This window comes from Ostrea edulis, chromosome 2, assembly GCF_947568905.1.
Source record: "Ostrea edulis chromosome 2, xbOstEdul1.1, whole genome shotgun sequence".
NCBI classification, from domain to species: Eukaryota; Metazoa; Mollusca; class Bivalvia; order Ostreida; family Ostreidae; genus Ostrea; species Ostrea edulis.
In genome coordinates this window covers 86,862,391-86,882,492 of record NC_079165.1, presented here as the reverse complement: position 1 = coordinate 86,882,492, position 20,102 = coordinate 86,862,391, and the positions used below count along the sequence as shown (strand labels likewise).

At 38.2% G+C, this 20,102-nt stretch overlaps 1 protein-coding gene across 2 annotated transcripts; it reads left to right on the top strand.

Annotated features, from left to right (window-relative positions):
- Positions 1–422: 422 nt before the first annotated feature.
- On the top strand, positions 423–19,786 carry LOC125680106 (serine beta-lactamase-like protein LACTB, mitochondrial). Of its 2 annotated transcripts, XM_056155298.1 has the most exons (9): positions 424–808; positions 2,196–2,353; positions 3,170–3,236; positions 8,314–8,504; positions 8,633–8,713; positions 9,877–9,901; positions 11,509–11,682; positions 14,317–14,482; positions 18,978–19,786. In XM_056155298.1, exons 1-9 carry the CDS (start codon positions 637–639, stop codon positions 19,516–19,518), a joined length of 1,575 nt encoding a protein of 524 aa, XP_056011273.1. In that variant the 5' UTR covers positions 424–636; the 3' UTR covers positions 19,519–19,786. The 2 variants fall into 2 exon arrangements, with proteins under 2 accessions (XP_056011274.1, XP_056011273.1); XM_056155299.1 differs by lacking the exon at positions 9,877–9,901 and having other exon boundaries at positions 423–808; positions 8,633–8,723.
- Positions 19,787–20,102: the final 316 nt, after the last annotated feature.

The window sequence follows — 20,102 nt, the reverse complement described above, 5'->3', positions numbered from 1 at the left end:
TTGCATACAATATCGTTGACATCTTCACAGTTTATCAACTGTAAAAACTGCATGACACATTCGTGTTGTTGAAAAGAAGACAATTTGTTGAAATGATGGGGAAAGGTTTTTTTGGTTTTGAAAGTGCAGTACTGATATATGTAAATTAATTCTAAGTTTTGTAAAGTTCTTTCTATGTTCATTTTTAAAAAATAATTAATGAATATGATTATATAGCCGACTAGGAACGAGACTCGGGTGTTCTAAGCATTGCTGAATAATGGCACACAAATAAAAATCCCTCAACAAAAAAAATAAAACAACAAAACAAAGCAAAAATGAAAACAAACAAAATAGGGGGGAAAACCCAACAAACAACCCCAATAAAAACAATCCAACTTTAAGAATGATTAATAATTAAACGAATCAAATAAAATCACATTGTCCTCATAGGGAATGTCAGAATATGATTTGTTGACGATTTTACTTGAAGAAACATCAAATTTGAATAGGACCGAAACGTTTGAGGGTCGAATGTGAATAGCATTGTACCCCGGCCACAAAATATTTTAATCGAGCTCGGTATTTCACTACCCGAAACACAAATCAGCTGGCTCGGTGATCTAGGTATGAAAGCATTCCACTTATAGCTTTAAGATGCAGATAATTAAATGTATCTGTCAATATACAAAATCTGTAAAAGGAACCTGGCTTGTAACCGTCAGAAAAAGGCTAGTTTCGACTCCGTTATGTGGCAGAAGATTCTATCATAACCAGTTTACAAGCGCTAGACGGACTGTATCAAACACAGCGCTCATTCTTGGCATTGGTATTTATTTTCGATAGTTACGATTATAGTGATTTCTATGTATATATTATTATATTAACACCTACCACTGTCATTGCTTAACTTGCGTGATCAAGAAAGAGACAACCACATCACTAGAAAAGCTAGCTCTCTAACGAGACAGTATAAGTTCCCCCTTATACTGTCCGGTACACTTCCCCCTACTGAGTGTTTGGCACCTGCTCAGTAACAACATCCGCTGTTCCCGACGACAACCACCGTCGTCCCCGGACGAATCAACGTCCATACCCAGAGCTCTGAAGAGACTCTACCTGAAGCAGGCCTCCCGCCAAACACCAGAGTCACTACGCTGCCACCAATTTGTAACGTGTAGCGGTGATCCAGCCAAGTGCTGATCACGCTCGCCATTGCTTAAGTTGTGGGATCAAGAGAAAGACTCTACGACATCACCAGAATAGCTAGCTCAATAGCGAGGCAGTATAAGTTCCCTCTTATACTGTCCACTACACTTCTCCCTACTAAGGGAAACTTTGCCCCGATGCTTATCATGAGTTCACTCTGAATGTTTGACACCTCTTCACCAAAGGCATCCGCCTTTACCGATGACAACCACTGTCGTTCCCGGATGAATCCATGTCCGTACCCAGAGCTCCGAAGAGATTCTACCTGAAGCAGGGCTCCCGCCAAACACCAGAGTACTATGCGGTCACCCAGCCAAGTGCTGATCACGCTCGCCGTTGCTTAACTTGCGTGATCAAGAGAGAGACTCTACCACATCACCAGAAAAGCTAGCTCTCTAGCGAGGCAGTATAAGTTCCCCCTTATACTGTCCGCTACACTTCTTTTATGTCTTGAAAGTTGAAATATTATTTTGGATTTTAGATTGCGAAGGTGTTGAAATTATGCACTTCCTAGACAAAGACCAAAACAAGCTTAGGCAAATTATCATGAAGGAATCTGCCAAAGGAGTTCCTAATTTTAACATCTTCACAATTTAAAAAATCCAAACAAAGCATAAAATAACATTTCAACTTGATGTAAAAGATCTGTTCTTAGTGTGTACCTATAAGGAATACATTGTAGTGTGTCTGTATTGTAGGAGTATGGACAATGGAAGTAAAGCCAATTATGCAGAAATTACCCCTCGCTACCAATGTTTTTATATCTCTGAAATACAAATAGCAGCAGACATTTATTCCCGTTATGATGTATAGCTATATATAAAGACTCCTGTCTCGTTTGTCAGATATGTGAAGTGATTAACTACAATGGAAAACAATAATTATGTGATATAGATAATGGTATGTAAAAATCTACCTAATCTAGTGGATGCTGTGCAGCTTTCTTTAATGCTATTCTGACGTGCTGTGTATTTGTTTGATTTAAAACAAATCTCATTGGTTAATAGGAGGAGGGATTGGTGTCGGTATTATATATACATATAATTACACTGCTGAGTGCAAGACGTCTCCCCAGACAGAGGAGTCCGGAGGAGGAGGCAAACCAAGGGGGGTAACCCTGGAGGAGATTGTAGACAAAGCACGAGATGTTGTTCAGCGAGTTAAGGTGAATCATATTTAACTGTTGATAAAGACCTTTATGTGGTGAAGTGTCAGTAAGTTGTGATTGATGATATCTCAGTGATTCAATGGAAATATTGATCAATGAGGGCTTCAGACTGGAGTGGAGACATGAAGCTTCCCAAGTCATTGCCAGGGATACTTTGGAAAAAATGCACACAATTTAAGTCATGTATATCATATTAATAATCAAAAGAGCATGATCATGATTTAAACTGAACATTTTCAAATTTTATTTTTGCCTTTTTATTGGCTTTGCTTCAATGCTTAACTAAGTTATTTCTAATAGTCAGCAAAAATTTTAATGTTCGTGTCAGGTTCAAACCTTACAAATCCAAATCACTGAAATGTTTATTCATGAGATATATATTGCTTCAAAGTGAAGTGAAAGTAACTAAAGTTTCTAAAGTCAATAACTGACCCACACTCAGGCAAACCTTACAAATCCTATCACTGAAATGTTTATTCATGAGATATATATTGCTTCAAAGTGAAGTGAAAGTAAATCAAGTTTATTAAGTCAACAACTGACCCACACTCGGGCAAATGGTGAGATCTCAGGAAATGTTTACGATTTGCCTATTGTATACTTTATATTTGTTTTATCTTATATTTCAAAACTTTTTATGTTGAATTCCAATTTATAATAGGAATGAATGAAATAAATATAGCATGAAGTTATCAAACTAATTAGTAGAAATGAAAAATTTATAGGTGGAACATATCAGTGAAGAAGTTGCTTTTCTGTGTTATATATGTCTCTGACGTGAGGAAATGAGATGTCTCAATATTTGTTTTCCAGGATGAGACGGGGAGTCCAGGTTTGGTCATTGGGGTCAGTGTGGATGGACAAACAGTATGGAGTGAAGGTGAATATACTCTCAAGGTCACCAAATTATATGTGTCAAGGTCACCAAAGATGTGTAGGGGGTGCCATTATGTATGAATGTTGAGATAAGTAGTATTTTCTATGTTCTATGCTTTGTGATATACCTATGATATATATATAAACTCATTTTTACACCCATAGCCTGATAAATGGGAATGGGTTATTTTGTTACCAGTGAAATATATTAAAACTCTAACGACCCTCTAATTTCTTGTAATTTTGTGTGTAAACTTACACTATGACTTTTTGTAAAATGTAAAAACTTGTGTAAGGTACGGCTACATCTGCATTTGAGTTTATGACCTTTAGTATAGCTGTGTACAGAACCATGTTTGGTAGTCTGATGTCACACACCATTATACCCCGGTATTGCCTTATCATTTATATTTTAGGGTGTCCTTCAATGGATAAGAAATTTATCTACTCAAAGCAATAATTAACACTTTATGTCAAACTATGTCTCAATGAAGCAGAAATATTCATACATTCTGTCTCACTGTACAGGGATGGGATGTTGTTCTGCCTCACTGTCTGTACAGGGATGGGATGTTCTGTCTCACTGTCTGTACAGGGTTGGGATGATGTTCTGCCTCACTGTCTGTACAGGGATGGGATGTTCTGTCTCACTGTCTGTACAGGGTTGGGATGATGTTCTGTCTCACTGTCTGTAAAGGGATGGGATGATGTTCTGTTTCACTGTCTGTACAGGGATGGGATGTTCTGTCTCACTGTCTGTACAGGGATGGGATGATGTTCTGCCTCACTGTCTGTACAGGGATGGGATGTTCTGTTTCACTGTCTGTACAGGGTTGGGATGATGTTCTGTCTCACTGTCTGTAAAGGGATGGGATGATGTTCTGTTTCACTGTCTGTACAGGGATGGGATGATGTTCTGTTTCACTGTCTGTACAGGGATGTTGTTCTGTTTCACTGTCTGTACAGGGATGGGATGATGTTCTGTCTCACTGTCTGTACAGGGATGGGATGTTGTTCTGTCTCACTGTCTGTACAGGGTTGGGGTGATGTTCTGTCTCACTGTTGGTACACGGATGGGATGATGTTCTGTTTCACTGTCTGTACAGGGATGGGATGTTGTTCTGTTTCACTGTCTGTACAGGGATGGGATGTTCTGTTTCACTGTCTGTACAGGGATGGGATGTTGTTCTGTTTCACTGTCTGTACAGGGATGGGATGATGTTCTGTCTCACTGTTGGTACACGGATGGGATGATGTTCTGTTTCACTGTTGGTACACGGATGGGATGATGTTCTGTCTCACTGTTGGTACACGGATGGGATGATGTTCTGTTTCACTGTCTGTACAGGGATGGGATGTTGTTCTGTTTCACTGTTGGTACACGGATGGGATGATGTTCTGTCTCACTGTCTGTACAGGGATTGGATGTTGTTCTGTCTCACTGTCTGTACAGGGATGGGATGTTGTTCTGTCTCACTGTCTGTACAGGGATGGGATGTTGTTCTGTCTCACTGTCTGTACAGGGATGGGATGATGTTCTGTCTCACTGTCTGTACAGGGATGGGATGTTGTTCTGTCTCACTGTCTGTACAGGGATGGGATGTTGTTCTGTCTCACTGTCTGTACAGGGATGGGATGTTGTTCTGTCTCACTGTCTGTACAGGGATGGGATGTTGTTCTGTTTCACTGTCTGTACAGGGATGGGATGTTGTTCTGTCTCACTGTCTGTACAGGGATGGGATGTTGTTCTGTCTCACTGTCTGTACAGGGATGTTGTTCTGTTTCACTGTCTGTACAGGGTTGGGATGATGTTCTGTTTCACTGTTGGTACACGGATGGGATGTTGTTCTGTCTCACTGTCTGTACAGGGATGGGATGTTGTTCTGTTTCACTGTCTGTACAGGGTTGGGATGACGTTCTGTCTCACTGTTGGTACAGGGTTGGGATGTTGTTCTGTTTCACTGTCTGTACAGGGTTGGGATGATGTTCTGTTTCACTGTTGGTACACGAATGAGATGTTGTTCTGTCTCACTGTCTGTACAGGGATGGGATGTTGTTCTGTTTCACTGTCTGTACAGGGTTGGGATGATGTTCTGTCTCACTGTTGGTACAGGGTTGGGATGATGTTCTGTCTCACTGTCTGTACAGGGATGTTGTTCTGTTTCACTGTCTGTACAGGGTTGGGATGATGTTCTGTTTCACTGTTGGTACACGGATGGGATGTTGTTCTGTCTCACTGTCTGTACAGGGATGGGATGTTGTTCTGTCTCACTGTCTGTACAGGGATGGGATGATGTTCTGTCTCACTGTCTGTACAGGGATGTTGTTCTGTTTCACTGTCTGTACAGGGATGGGATGTTGTTCTGTCTCACTGTCTGTACAGGGATGTTGTTCTGTCTCACTGTCTGTACAGGGTTGGGATGATGTTCTGTCTCACTGTCTGTACAGGGTTGGGATGATGTTCTGTCTCACTGTCTGTACAGGGTTGGGATGATGTTCTGTTTCACTGTCTGTACAGGGATGGGATGTTCTGTCTCACTGTCTGTACAGGGATGGGATGTTGTTCTGTCTCACTGTCTGTACAGGGATGGGATGATGTTCTGTCTCACTGTCTGTACAGGGATGGGATGTTGTTCTGTCTCACTGTCTGTACAGGGATGGGATGATGTTCTGTTTCACTGTCTGTACAGGGATGGGATGTTGTTCTGTTTCACTGTCTGTACAGGGATGGGATGTTCTGTTTCACTGTCTGTACAGGGATGGGATGTTGTTCTGTCTCACTGTCTGTACAGGGATGGGATGTTGTTCTGTTTCACTGTCTGTACAGGGTTGGGATGATGTTCTGTCTCACTGTCTGTACAAGGTTGGGATGATGTTCTGTTTCACTGTCTGTACAGGGATGGGATGTTCTGTCTCACTGTCTGTACAGGGTTGGGATGTTGTTCTGTCTCACTGTCTGTACAGGGATGGGATGTTGTTCTGTCTCACTGTCTGTACAGGGATGTTGTTCTGTTTCACTGTCTGTACAGGGATGGGATGTTATGTTTCACTGTCTGTACAGGGATGGGATGTTGTTCTGTTTCACTGTCTGTACAGGGATGGGATGTTGTTCTGTCTCACTGTCTGTTCAGGGATGGGATGTTGTTCTGTCTCACTGTCTGTACAGGGATGGGATGTTGTTCTGTCTCACTGTCTATATAGAGATGGGATGTTCTGTCTCACTGTCTGTACAGGGATGTTGTTCTGTCTCACTGTCTGTACAGGGATGGGATGTTCTGTCTCACTGTCTGTACAGGGATGATGTTCTGTTTCACTGTCTGTACAGGGATGGGATGTTGTTCTGTCTCACTGTCTGTACAGGGATGGGATGTTCTGTCTCACTGTCTGTACAGGGATGTTGTTCTGTCTCACTGTCTGTACAGGGATTGGATGTTGTTCTGTCTCACTGTCTGTACAGGGATGGGATGTTGTTCTGTCTCACTGTCTGTACAGGGATGGGATGTTGTTCTGTCTCACTGTCTGTACAGGGATGGGATGATGTTCTGTCTCACTGTCTGTACAGGGATGGGATGTTGTTCTGTCTCACTGTCTGTACAGGGATGGGATGTTGTTCTGTTTCACTGTCTGTACAGGGATGGGATGTTGTTCTGTCTCACTGTCTGTACAGGGATGGGATGTTGTTCTGTCTCACTGTCTGTACAGGGATGGGATGTTGTTCTGTTTCACTGTCTGTACAGGGTTGGGATGATGTTCTGTCTCACTGTCTGTACAGGGTTGGGATGATGTTCTGTTTCACTGTCTGTACAGGGATGGGATGTTCTGTCTCACTGTCTGTACAGGGTTGGGATGTTGTTCTGTCTCACTGTCTGTACAGGGATGGGATGTTGTTCTGTCTCACTGTCTGTACAGGGATGTTGTTCTGTTTCACTGTCTGTACAGGGATGGGATGTTATGTTTCACTGTCTGTACAGGGATGGGATGTTGTTCTGTTTCACTGTCTGTACAGGGATGGGATGTTGTTCTGTCTCACTGTCTGTTCAGGGATGGGATGTTGTTCTGTCTCACTGTCTGTACAGGGATGGGATGTTGTTCTGTCTCACTGTCTATATAGAGATGGGATGTTCTGTCTCACTGTCTGTACAGGGATGTTGTTCTGTCTCACTGTCTGTACAGGGATGTTGTTCTGTCTCACTGTCTGTACAGGGATGGGATGTTGTTCTGTCTCACTGTCTGTACAGGGATGGGATGTTGTTCTGTCTCACTGTCTATATAGAGATGGGATGTTCTGTCTCACTGTCTGTACAGGGATGTTGTTCTGTCTCACTGTCTGTACAGGGATGTTGTTCTGTCTCACTGTCTGTACAGGGATGGGATGTTGTTCTGTCTCACTGTCTGTACAGGGATGGGATGTTCTGTCTCACTGTCTGTACAGGGTTGGGATGTTGTTCTGTCTCACTGTCTGTACAGGGATGGGATGTTCTGTCTCACTGTCTGTACAGGGATGATGTTCTGTTTCACTGTCTGTACAGGGATGGGATGTTGTTCTGTCTCACTGTCTGTACAGGGATGGGATGTTCTGTCTCACTGTCTGTACAGGGATGTTGTTCTGTCTCACTGTCTGTACAGGGATGGGATGTTGTTCTGTCTCACTGTCTGTACAGGGATGGGATGTTATGTTTCACTGTCTGTACAGGGATGGGATGTTGTTCTGTTTCACTTTCTGTACAGGGATGGGATGTTGTTCTGTCTCACTGTCTGTACAGGGATGGGATGTTGTTCTGTCTCACTGTCTATATAGAGATGGGATGTTCTGTCTCACTGTCTGTATAGAGATGGAATGTGCTGATTTTTATGTATACCACTGCCTGTATGGGGTTGGAGTGAGCTATGCTGGTTTTTATTTGCCCCATATTATCTATAGGATTAAGATATGCTTTACTCTTTACACTAACAGTCTGGAGAATGCTGATGTTTTTCTGGCCCGCTATATGTGCAGACTTGAAATATGCTGTTGTTGATCAGCTCTGCATTTTCTGCAGGGTTGGGGTATACTGCTGTTGATTTGCTGACTTTTTCTCCAGGGTTAGGATATGCTGATGTTGAAAACAGAGTCAGAATGTGTCCAGAAACTGTTCTGAGGATTGCCAGTATCAGTAAGCCGATTACTATGGCAGCAATTGCCAAGCAGTGGGAAACAGGAAAGCTAGATCTAGACAAACCTGTGCAGTACTATGTGCCCACATTCCCAGAGAAGAGAGTCAACGATGTTGCGGTAATGGACTTCATTTATGTTAAAGTTCAGGAAACAAGTCATGTTATGCATAATGAAATGTTAAAGCTCAGGAAAAAAAATATCCTCAGCATGTGAAATTGGGAATACTTTTGATATTTGTTATATAGGTCCATTTAACAACACGCCACCTGGTGTCTCAGATGGGAGGGATTCGTCACTACCACAAGGATTACTTCAGGAAAGAGGAGGTACATGAATGTAAGCTTTGAAAACAGCAGAATGTTGAGACCAAAATGTGTTAAGGTTGATAAAAAAGCAACTAACATGTATACAGTATCAGTAATGTATACTTTTAAATGCTTTGATTTTGAACACTCATTAGTATATTGTACTGGCACCAGCAAAGATGACACAAAGACAGATTTCTCTCTCTCATCCATCCATCCATTCTGTACACATGATATCTGTTAAGTGTGTCTCTGTACACATGATATTTGTTAAGTGACTTTGTGTACACATGATATCTGTTAAGTGTGACTTTGTGTACACATGATATCTGTTAAGTGTGACTGTCTGTACACATGATATCTGTTAAGTGTGACTCTGTACATATGATATCCGTTAAGTGTGACTGTCTGTACACATGATATCTGTTAAGTGTGACAGTCTGTACACATGATACTGTTAAGTGTGACTGTGTGTACACATAGTATCTGTTAAGTGTGATTGTCTGTACACATTATATCTGTTAAGTGTGTCTGTCTGTACACATGATATCTGTTAAGTGTGGCTGTCTGTACACATGATATCTGTTAAGTGTGACTGTCTGTACACATGATATCTGGTAAGTGTGTCTATCTGTGTGCATGATATCTGTTAAGTGTGACTGTCTGTACACATGATATCTGTTAAATGTTGGTGTCTCCGGGTTTGGATGATTTGTTTTACATCTTTGTTATAAAGATACAAAACCACAATGTCTAGGAATGGGGCAACACCAGTGGATCTGTGAGGAATGATGAGTAGAATTGGCTTCAGGACCAGAGCATAATTTTTTAGAAGCACCTTTTTTTTATTTTTTTTATTGATGGTATATTGCTTATCATTCCTCTCAAGAATTTTTCACTCATATTGGGATGTCACCATTTCTGTTGAAGGGCTACAAAATTTAAGCCTATGCTTGGTGCTTATGGCCTTTGAGCAGGGCGGGATTTCTATCGTGCCACACCTGCTGTGACAAAGGTCCTCGGTTTTTGCAGTCTCATCTGAAGGACTGCACCAATTAGTTGCCTCTTATGACAAGCATTATAGGGATACTGAGGACCTACTCTAACCCGGATCCCCACGGGAATTAATTTCTTTGAGAGCAGCAGACATGCATTGTTTTAATAATTTTACATGTCAATTGTAGAAGAAAGAAGAAAAGGCAAATTTAAGTAAGTTTCACTCTCTATTAGCCTCTATAGAATTTCTGATTGCAAATGGAGTCTTATGCTTATACACCCACCCATCCCATCCAAATTATCTGTCAGCATTCTTATCTTCAAAGTTTTACATGGTTTAACCCCAGGATAATTTAAATGTTTTTCAGTATGTAAATGAAATAGGCAGTAGATCTACCAGATTAAGTCAAAGTAATTCATTATATGTCTAGAGGGCAAAGATAACAGTTTAAAAGATCTTTTAGAATTTATGAGTCTGACATAGTTATGGAGTAATATGCTAGAATTTTTTAGATATTACCCAACATTTGAAAACTTGAATCTGCTTATATTAAAAAAATTCATCCTGGAATTCCAATTAAATACTGATAGATTTGTTTTTGTTTTCAGTTTCTTGTATGTAGATAGCATATGTATGTAAAATACACCTGCATGCCAAATGTCTGGCAATTTTTTCCCAAGATGACTGCCATAAAAAGAATTGAATCAATATTCATTATCAATAAAATCTTATATTACACTTATGAATTTACTAATTTTTGTCACAAATAAGCTGCCGTAGTCTATTTTTATCCTATAGCCTAGAATTCGTTTTGTGAGGCTGCTACATTTATACTCTAGACTAGATATGGTGAACAACTTCCCTGAGTATTTTGGGGATAAAATCTAAAACCACGTCCAGTTCAAACTTGGATGATGTACCGATAGCTGAGAACGTATCCTTCGTAATCATACATCGGGCTGGGATTTCTCGAAAAAATCATAAACCTAAGTTTGAGTTTTCTTCTGTTCGAGCAAGTCCGAATTTGAGTAAAATCTCAGACTTAAGTCCAAGTTTTGATTTAAGTACTTTTTGAGAAATCCAGGCCGAGTTCTTTATAATATACCCATCAATAATCTGTGTTTGGTACTGTAAATTCACAAAGTGTGATCCGACTTTCCATGATGTGGTGATCTGAATCCATATTATATCTCTCTGAAACTGATGATGTCACAATTCATCAATGCAATGTTTTATGTGGAAAATATCTACCGCATCACAAACAAATTTGCGTACATAAAATATAATTTCACTGTATGTTTGTGTTTTTGGTAATTTGGATTACATTTATTATCTTATAAATATGGATTTAAAAATACATAAGGGGGTATATAATAAATTTATCATTACTCCAGTAACTTGATCCGAAGAGTTGGATCACGTCTCGTTGACAGGAGTAGATCGTCAGATCAAACTCAATGCTTTGTGTCTCGTTTGATCTGATGATCCGCGCCTGTCAACTCGACATGATCCGACTCTCCGGATCAAGCTACTGTAGTAATAATATACATATATATGTATCAGGCTAAAAAGGTATCTATGGAGAAACAGATACTGCCTCTTTATATCACTTGATACAAACTAACTGTACATTTATTCCTTAACAGATTTCTGATATTGTCTTTAATAAGGGCAGATCACTCTAGACTGAATTTTGTAAGAATTAAATGTAAAATGGGAGAAATTGACTTTTTCCTGTATTACATATATAGAATGTCTTCTCGATTAATTGATGTATATTTGAACAGTTCTTAATTATAAGTATTGCATGAATTTACAGCTAAGAACAAGGACAATGAAAAGAAAAATAAACCGAGTAACTCAAGTGGTGATAATAGACCAGAGTCTGAACAGAGTGAAATGGAGTTAGAGGAATATTACATCACCCAAAAATATAACAGCGTGACGGAGAGTTTGTCCTTGTTCAAGGATGATCCACTGGTCCACAGCCCAGGTGAGATACAGGTCACTAGAAATTATTGAAGACGAGTCCCGGACTCGTGGTTCGAGTCCCAGACTCGTGGTTTATAAGCAGCTTGAGTCCCACGAAAATTTGATGAGTCTCAATGATATCTGATGAGTCTTTTTTATAGAAGATAATTAAAAATTGGAAACAGTACAAAACATATCAATTTTAAGATTTATTTTTAATCAGTCGAGACTTCGTCTCAGACGACTAATTGTCCACGCCAACAGAATTATGTCCCCGAATCTCCTATCATCACAACACAATATTAAACAGCATTTTAATCAAATTATTATTGTGATGAAATGGATGCATACTAGTTTTGTTTGCCGATCATCTGAAAAACCTACCAAAGTTTACAAACTGCGATACTTTTGATTCCATTCAGAATTACAAGAAACATATTTAAATATAGATCTTGATTTGTAAAACAAACAAATAAATAAAGTACTAAGAGTAAATAACTGCCAGTGGCAAATCGTTCTTCATTTTGCATGTTATCTAATTATCTTTTGAATATTATATTCTAATTCACACCTAACTGACTGATGCTAAACAAACAAGTCAGATTGGGACACTGGGAACTCGGCGGTATTATTTTGGTTCACTAGAGCGTAATATTTTACCTAGAGTTTTTCCTACTACGAGTTTTAATTGATGCTTCTAAAAAAAATTATGTTTACTCGGAGTCCATGACCGTCACTGACGCATCTGCGGGACTCACCATATCAGACAAACTTGTGTCCCAAATGAATTTTCTGCGTCTAGGACGCAGATTCTTGCGTTAGTGACAACCCTGAAATATCCAGTGATAGTCCATAATCCAAGAAGGGAATTCAGCATTAGTCTTTATTCATGAAGGTTATTCAGTGTTAGTTCATAATTAGTTATCCAACAGTTGTCCATAATATAGTTATCCTACAGTTGTCTATAATCTAGTTATCCAACAGTTGTCCATAATCTAGTTATCCAACAGTTGTTCATAATCTAGTTATCCAACAGTTGTCCATAATCTAGTTATCCAACAGTTGTCCATAATCTAATTATCCAACAGTTGTCCATAATCTAATTATCCAACAGTTGTCCATAATCTAATTATCCAACAGTTGTCCATAATCTAGTTATTCAACAGTTGTCCATAATCTAATTATCCAAGAGTTGTCCATAATATAGTTATCCTACAGTTGTCCATAATATAGTTATCCTACAGTTGTCCATAATCTAGTTATCCAACAGTTGTCCATAATCTAGTTATCCAACAGTTGTTCATAATCTAGTTATCCAACAGTTGTCCATAATCTAGTTATCCAACAGTTGTCCATAATCTATTTATCCAAGAGTTGTCCATAATCTAATTATCCAACAGTTGTCCATAATCTAATTATCCAACAGTTGTCCATAATATAGATATCCAACAGTTGTCCATAATCTAGTTATCCAACAGTTGTCCATAATCTAATTATCCAAGAGTTGTCCATAATATAGTTATCCTACAGTTGTCCATAATATAGTTATCCTACAGTTGTCCATAATATAGATATCCAACAGTTGTCCATGATCTATTTATCTAACATTTATTCATAATCTAATTATCCAACAGTTGTCCATAATCTAGATATGCAACAGTTGTCCATAATCTAATTATCCAAAAGTTACCCATAATCTAATTATCCAACAGTTATCAATAATCTAATTATCCGACAGCTAACAATCCTTGCAACAGATCCAGCATTAGTAGTTCTATAGGGTTATTGAACTTATATTGGTGAATATTGGCACTCGTTGGCTGTCAAAATGCACGAGCTTGTGAGTGCATTTTGACAGCCAACGAGTGCCAATATTCACCAATATAAGTTCAATAACCCTTTTATTATATAGCTAAAGTATTTAGTTGTTGAATTATGTCCCTTTTCATTCAAAATAATCCAAAATAGACGAGAATTCATCAATATGGCATCTAAGGTGAAAGTGTGCAATATCAGCATGCATTTCTTAATTGTTGAATAATAAACCCGTCATTGATGCATGAAGCAAACTGATTTTGTGAATGGGGACATCATAATTTATGTACAGTGAAACATTTTGTTTAAGTAATTAAAATGAATATTTGTTTTTCGTGCAATAGATACTGAATTTATTCACAATTTCACACTCTACTAGCCTGAATTTGGAGGAACGTTGTCTGCCATTTTGGCTTGTTTTCGTTGTTACGGTAGGTCAATATTGAACGCTCAAACTTGGAATGTTTCGGGTGCACACAATTTATCAATGCAAAGTTACCGTTAAATTGTCAGGATATTGAACGCTAACATTCTCTAGATTTTACGCAGATTTTATAATATACTTTTTATTAGCTATTGATAAATTCATATATTGTATCGAGTAAGAATCCACAGTACAATATCTAGCAGTAGTGGATAAACCAGTACGCAGTCAATACAACAATATTACCCTCTTCATTTCAAATCTCCAACCATTGTCTATATGAACACTGTTATTACATGTCAAAAGTCACTTCATGGCATAAAGTGGTACATTTACAGTATCCTGTCAATGGAATTAACACGGCCTAATTCACTGATTATATGTACATGTAGTAACTTTCATTAATCCTCATTTTAGGTAGTAAGTTTTTGTACACAACCCATGGCTGGACCTTAATCAGTGCAGTTCTGGAAGCTGTTACAAAAGAACCATTTGAAAAGCACATCATTAGAATGGTGAAGGAACTTGGAATGGAAAACACATTTCTAGATGAACACGCTCCTCTGATTTATCACAGAGGAAGGTAATGACCTTTATAGCTGAAGAGTATTAGTGATTCATGTCCAATCAAAGGTGCACAGAGATTTACCACGGGTTGTGTTCTGTACACCCTTCAGACTGTGGCATTAAGTATATGGAATAAAACCCGCGGTAAATCCCTAAATGCCCTTGATGGGACATGGATAACTAATTTATCATATACCCCACGCAACGAAGTTATGGAGGGTATAATGTTTTTGACCCGTCTGTCAGTCTTTTTCTTGTCAGCATAATTCCTCTTCGACTGCCCAACAAAAAATACACACTGTGTAGATGTGCATATTCCAGGAAATTCTGATTCATTAATTTTTGTGGGAGTTATGTCCATTTTAAACTTAGAATTTCAAGCCCATCTGTCATGTTCTTGTCAGCATAATTCCTCTACAACCGCTCAACAGAATTTTGTGAAACTTTGTAGTTGATAAGATCACACTGTGTAGATGTGCATATTCCCAGGAAATTCTGATTCAATAATTTTTGTGGGAGTTATGCCCTTTGGAACTTAGAAACTCGAGCCCGTTTGTCCTGTTCTTGTCAGCGCAACTTCTCTGAGACCGCTCGACAGAATTTCGTGAAACTTTGTAGCTAATAAGGACACTCTGTGTAGATGTGCTTATTCCCAGGAAATTTTAATTCAGTAATTTTTCTAAGAGTTATGCCCCTTTTGAACTTAGAATTTCAAGCTCATCTGTCCTGTTTTTGCCCACGCAACTCTGAGACCGCTCAACAGAATTTCGTGAAACTTTGTAGTTGATAAGAACACACTGTGTAGATGTACATATTCCCAGGAAATTCTGATTCAATAATTTTTGTGGGAGTTATGCACTTTTGAACTTTAAACTCGAGCCCGTCTGTCCTGTTCTTGTCAGCGTAACTCCTCTGAGACTGCTCAACAGAATTTCGTGAAACTTTGTAGTTAATAAAGATACACTGTGTTGATGTGCATATTTGCAAGAAACTCCTCTGAGACTGCTCAACAGAATTTCGTGAAACTTTGTAGTTGATAAGAACACACTGTGTAGATGTACATATTCCCAGGAAATTCTGATTCACTAATTTTTGTGGGAGTTATGCCCCTTTTGAACTTAGAATTTTGAGTCCGTCTATCCTGTTCTTGTCAGCGCAACTCCTCTGAGACTGCTCAACAGAATTTCGTGAAACTTTATAGTTAATATAGATACACTGTGTTGAGGTGCATATTTGGAAGAAATTCTGATTCACTAATTTTTGTGGGAGTTAAGCCCCTTTTGAACTTAGAATTTTGAGCCCATCTGTCCTGTTTTTGCAGTAATGCATAGCATTACCATTAATTATGTGAGGCATTGTCAAGCAATGTCGGAGCGTGGGGTATATGAGCTTGCCCACTTTTGCTTTCTTTCATTTCTTATGTGACCAAATGATATTGTGTGTAATTATTTAGTGATTAAAGTAAGCTAATTCATGTCAGATGTTTTACAATTGAGCAGGGACTGACACTAACGGCTGTCCGATTGTCCGGGACAACTTAAAACGGTGGTCGGACAACTAAGTTCTGTAGTTTACCTGTCCGATGGGACAACCAAAAATAAATGAAGGGTATCCGTGAAATTTTAATAAATTCTACGTGAAAAGAGTCCTTAAAGTTTTTGAAGTACATCTCGTCGATAGAAATAATCTGATAATCAATATGGCGTTTTTCTGGTTTTCCCTGATCTAAATTTAGATTGTTCATTAATATCGACCAATCAGCTTCACGGTGTATTTTAATCGCGCCAATCAGATGTCTCTATTGTCGCGTGATTCTTGGAAGTGAACAAACAGATATAGAACACTTTTTCCGAAGTTAAAATTGAATAATTTTTACGAAAAACATGTCCAAAATGAAAAATTCACTGTGCAATTTGCTGCAGATCTGGAAGTACATAAATATGGCTCAACTTCTGTCTGTAACTAAGTGTTCTGCCTGCAAACATTAAGGTAAAAATGTATATACATAGATTGCTGTCTGAGTGACAGGAGTTTTGAAACCATTCAATACATTATTATTAATTAATGATTTCACATGGAGATCACAAGAAAACCAGGGTAACACTATTAATAAAAAAACACTCATGAGAATGCAATGCATATACATTACAGTTTTTTGTTGGTCAGTTTCGGACAAGTACATTTTCCATTCGGACAACCTAAATTTCATGTTAACTTGTCCGAAGGGACAGGTTGGTATTAAAATTAGTGTCAGTCCCTGTTGAGGGGAAATAATGTGATGTCACAATACATTGAATCATATTATAAGGAGCAAATGTCATTGATTTTCTTTCTTTGTATGCAGGGTGTATAGAAATTTACATCCAGCTTATTAACCAATCAGAACTCATCTTACAAGCTGCATTGGAAATGATTCTGTGAATCTAATATTATTATTTGTGAGGCTTTATTTTAGGATCTTGGTTTGTTAGATTGATTACTGAAACAGAATTTTCCGGAGCCTTATTCGTTCAATACTTTGTATGTACTTTTATACAAGATCATCCCGAGGTCTTTATCATCATGTGTAACCTGGCAAAGTACTAAATGTGGTATGACCATCATATGACCCTTTAAAATTTATGTTATTTGACGTCTATAAAACAACTCATTCTTAGTATTTCTGGGCTTGGTTTATTTTCGTGTATTGAAATAAAGCAATTTAGAGTCAGAAGAGTTGCAGTGGGTTGTTGTAATTGAATTTTCAGTTTATAATTCTAAAGGACGTACTCCAAAATAAGAAAAATTTAAATGAAAATTATTTTGTACAAAATACAATTATTACTTGAAGTGAATTATATGCCTTTACCCGTGAAAATTTATGATCTGTAGCTAGGCATGACATCAGAACAGTAAACAAAGGTCAGGATAACAAAGGCCATCCCACACTTAGTCCTTTGCACCAAAATAAACTCTCACCAAGAACATGTGATTCACAATATATTATGACCTAACAATTTCATGTTAAAGTATATCAAGGTATCACACTGGTAATTATTTAAAAAGATCATTTAAAATCAGTTTGCAGAATTGATGCCTAATAACACATTCGGAAATGTTCTATGTTACCTATCTCGTCTGTGGACACCAGAAAAACAACACCCAACGCGGCATTTTTGGAAAAAAAATTACCCACAAACAAGACTATCGTCAAATCCACATGTTTTTCACATGTGTGTAAACAGCCGGAGTGCACCTCAGGAAGTAACCTCAGCTACCAACAGCAAATAGTTCCTTCGTATACACTGGTTATTTCTACAAATTACACAAAGTTTCCTAATCATGGGTATAAAAATTAAGGGAAAAGAAGAAGAGGAAATGAGAAAAATTGTGCAAGGAAAAAAATATTTCTTTGAATATATGGAACTACTACAATTGACTAAGTTCATTTTGATTGGACAATTACCTGTGTGATACCTTGAATATGATGATCTATTTTACATTTCTAAATATTTTGTAAAATCCTACCAAAACAATTCTAGATAATACACCAGCATTACCACATTTGGGAACACAGCATGACGTATTACATATGTTTATTTATCAGAGGAAAAAAATGTCAAATAAATAATAATCAGATTTACAATGTTCCACCGATATATTGCCAAAATACCACAAACAGTTCGTCTCTTAATTTCTAAATCCCACAATGCAGTAAAATGTTTTGCGATTTCTCTTTGGCTTCTTTTTGGATTGCATTGTGAGAACTTTTCTCCAATAATCCAAATTCAATCTCTTTCATTTTGGCGTGGCTACATGTATTTTGATGATGAACAAATTCAGTAGCAAATGCAGTTTAAATATGAAACAATTTTATTCAAGCAGTTAGTGTAATTATCTCTACCTACCTGATTTCAAGCAGCACTATAATGGCCACCAATACAATTCAGTGCACAGTACATGTGAACTTGTGTAATATTATCATGATTATGGCTTTGTATAGGCACCAGCTGTTATTGAGGTATATATATAACAGTAATTTGACCTTTGTTCCGAGAGTAGCTTGGTGGATGTCAATAGGCTGGGTGGCAAAATAACGGGTGTATTAACTTGTGTAGAAATCTGTTCTGCATATTGCAATGGCAATTATGTGGGGTAGCAATATACCAAGGTTTTATTGTATCTTGTAAAAATCATGTCTGCACATACCACTGGCCAGGTAACAACAATAACCCCATTCTGAATAAAGATGGGGGGTAATTTTGGTTTGTCTTTTGAACCACTTAGGCTATCTCCAACTTTAACCTTCATTATGAACAACACAAAATAGAGACCTCATATTTGATGAACAAAAGATAAAACTTTGTGAGTGATAAAGGTCGGCCATTTGTCAAGGTCAATTTAATACCACAATTGAACATGGCCATGCTCAGGGTCATAAGTTTTGCTTTTCATAAGTAAATCTCTTGTTTTCTGTAAAATGATCAACACATCTTTTGTAATTAAATGAGATGTAACTCGTTTACTTTCAGGCATTATGTTATGAACAAGAAAGGCCGGTTGTGCAACTCTCCCTATGTTGACTTGTCCTATAAGTGGGCCGGAGGAGGCCTGTTGTCCAACGTCCCTGACCTTCTGAAGTTTGGGAACGCCATGTTGTACAGCTATCAGTGTCCGAGTCCGTCCCCAAACCAAACCAGCAACAAGAAATCCACTGATGCAAGTCTCAGTCAGAACAGTTCCGTGAAATCTGGTTTTCTAAAGATGGAGACTATGAAATCCCTGTGGACACCATTGTATAAATGTAGTGAAAAGGGTGATGCTTATTATGGCATGGGCTGGTATGTAGATGAAGAAATTCAGAAATACGGCCAGGGCAAACAGAGGAGATTTAGTCCCTCCCACACCGGTGCTGCCGTGGGTGGAAGCAGTATTCTCTTAATTCTGCCACCTTCCACCAAAGCAGTGGATGATCCACCTAAAGGAGTGGTCGTGGTCATAATGGTGAACATGGTATCTGTAAGTCTGAGTCAGGCTGCAAAGGAAGTTGCAACCCTGTTTGAAAAGTTGTGATTTATACCAGACTGGGGTCAAATAAAGAGTAACATGTATATCATAAAAATCAGAAGTCTGTTTCTAGAGAGGGGATGTATCCATTACTAAATACATGTCTGAACAGAAGTTTACAGGATTAGGCAGAATTTGATCATTCAGTATTTCAATAATCAGCAGATTGTTCTCAACAGAAGTTTTACAGGATAAAGCAGAATTAAAAATTTGTATCATTCAGTATTTCAATAAACAGCAGATTGTCCTCAACAAATAAAGAACTTTACGTCTGTGTTTTTATTTGATTCAGTTGTTTGAGACATTCTAGTGGTTTAGCTCTGTACACAAATTTAAGTGGGTAATTTTGTAGGCACAAAACGAGATAGAAACAGTACTTTTAAAACTAGCATGATCATTTGATGCACAAATTCAACTGTCATAGACTGGTTGTACTAAGATATGGTGCAGTATTTCTGTTGTTCATCCATCAGCACTTTGTGGGAAGATAAAAAGGATACTAACAAGCTTATAATTAAGGAAAATCAGACTGGTACATATATTCTCCAAGCTGAAAGGAAAATGTCCAAGATTTTTCAAGATCAATAAAA

What these genes read in the sequence shown, in the direction of transcription:
- LOC125680106 (XM_056155298.1), top strand. Translation starts at nt 637, where the DNA reads ATGCAGATAATTAAATGTATCTGTCAATATACAAAATCTGTAAAAGGA. An exon ending in AGAAGAAAAGGCAAATTTAA is followed by an intron (nt 9,902 to 11,508) that starts GTAAGTTTCACT and finishes ATGAATTTACAG; the next exon opens with CTAAGAACAAGGACAATGAA. An exon ending in TCCACTGGTCCACAGCCCAG is followed by an intron (nt 11,683 to 14,316) that starts GTGAGATACAGG and finishes TCCTCATTTTAG; the next exon opens with GTAGTAAGTTTTTGTACACA.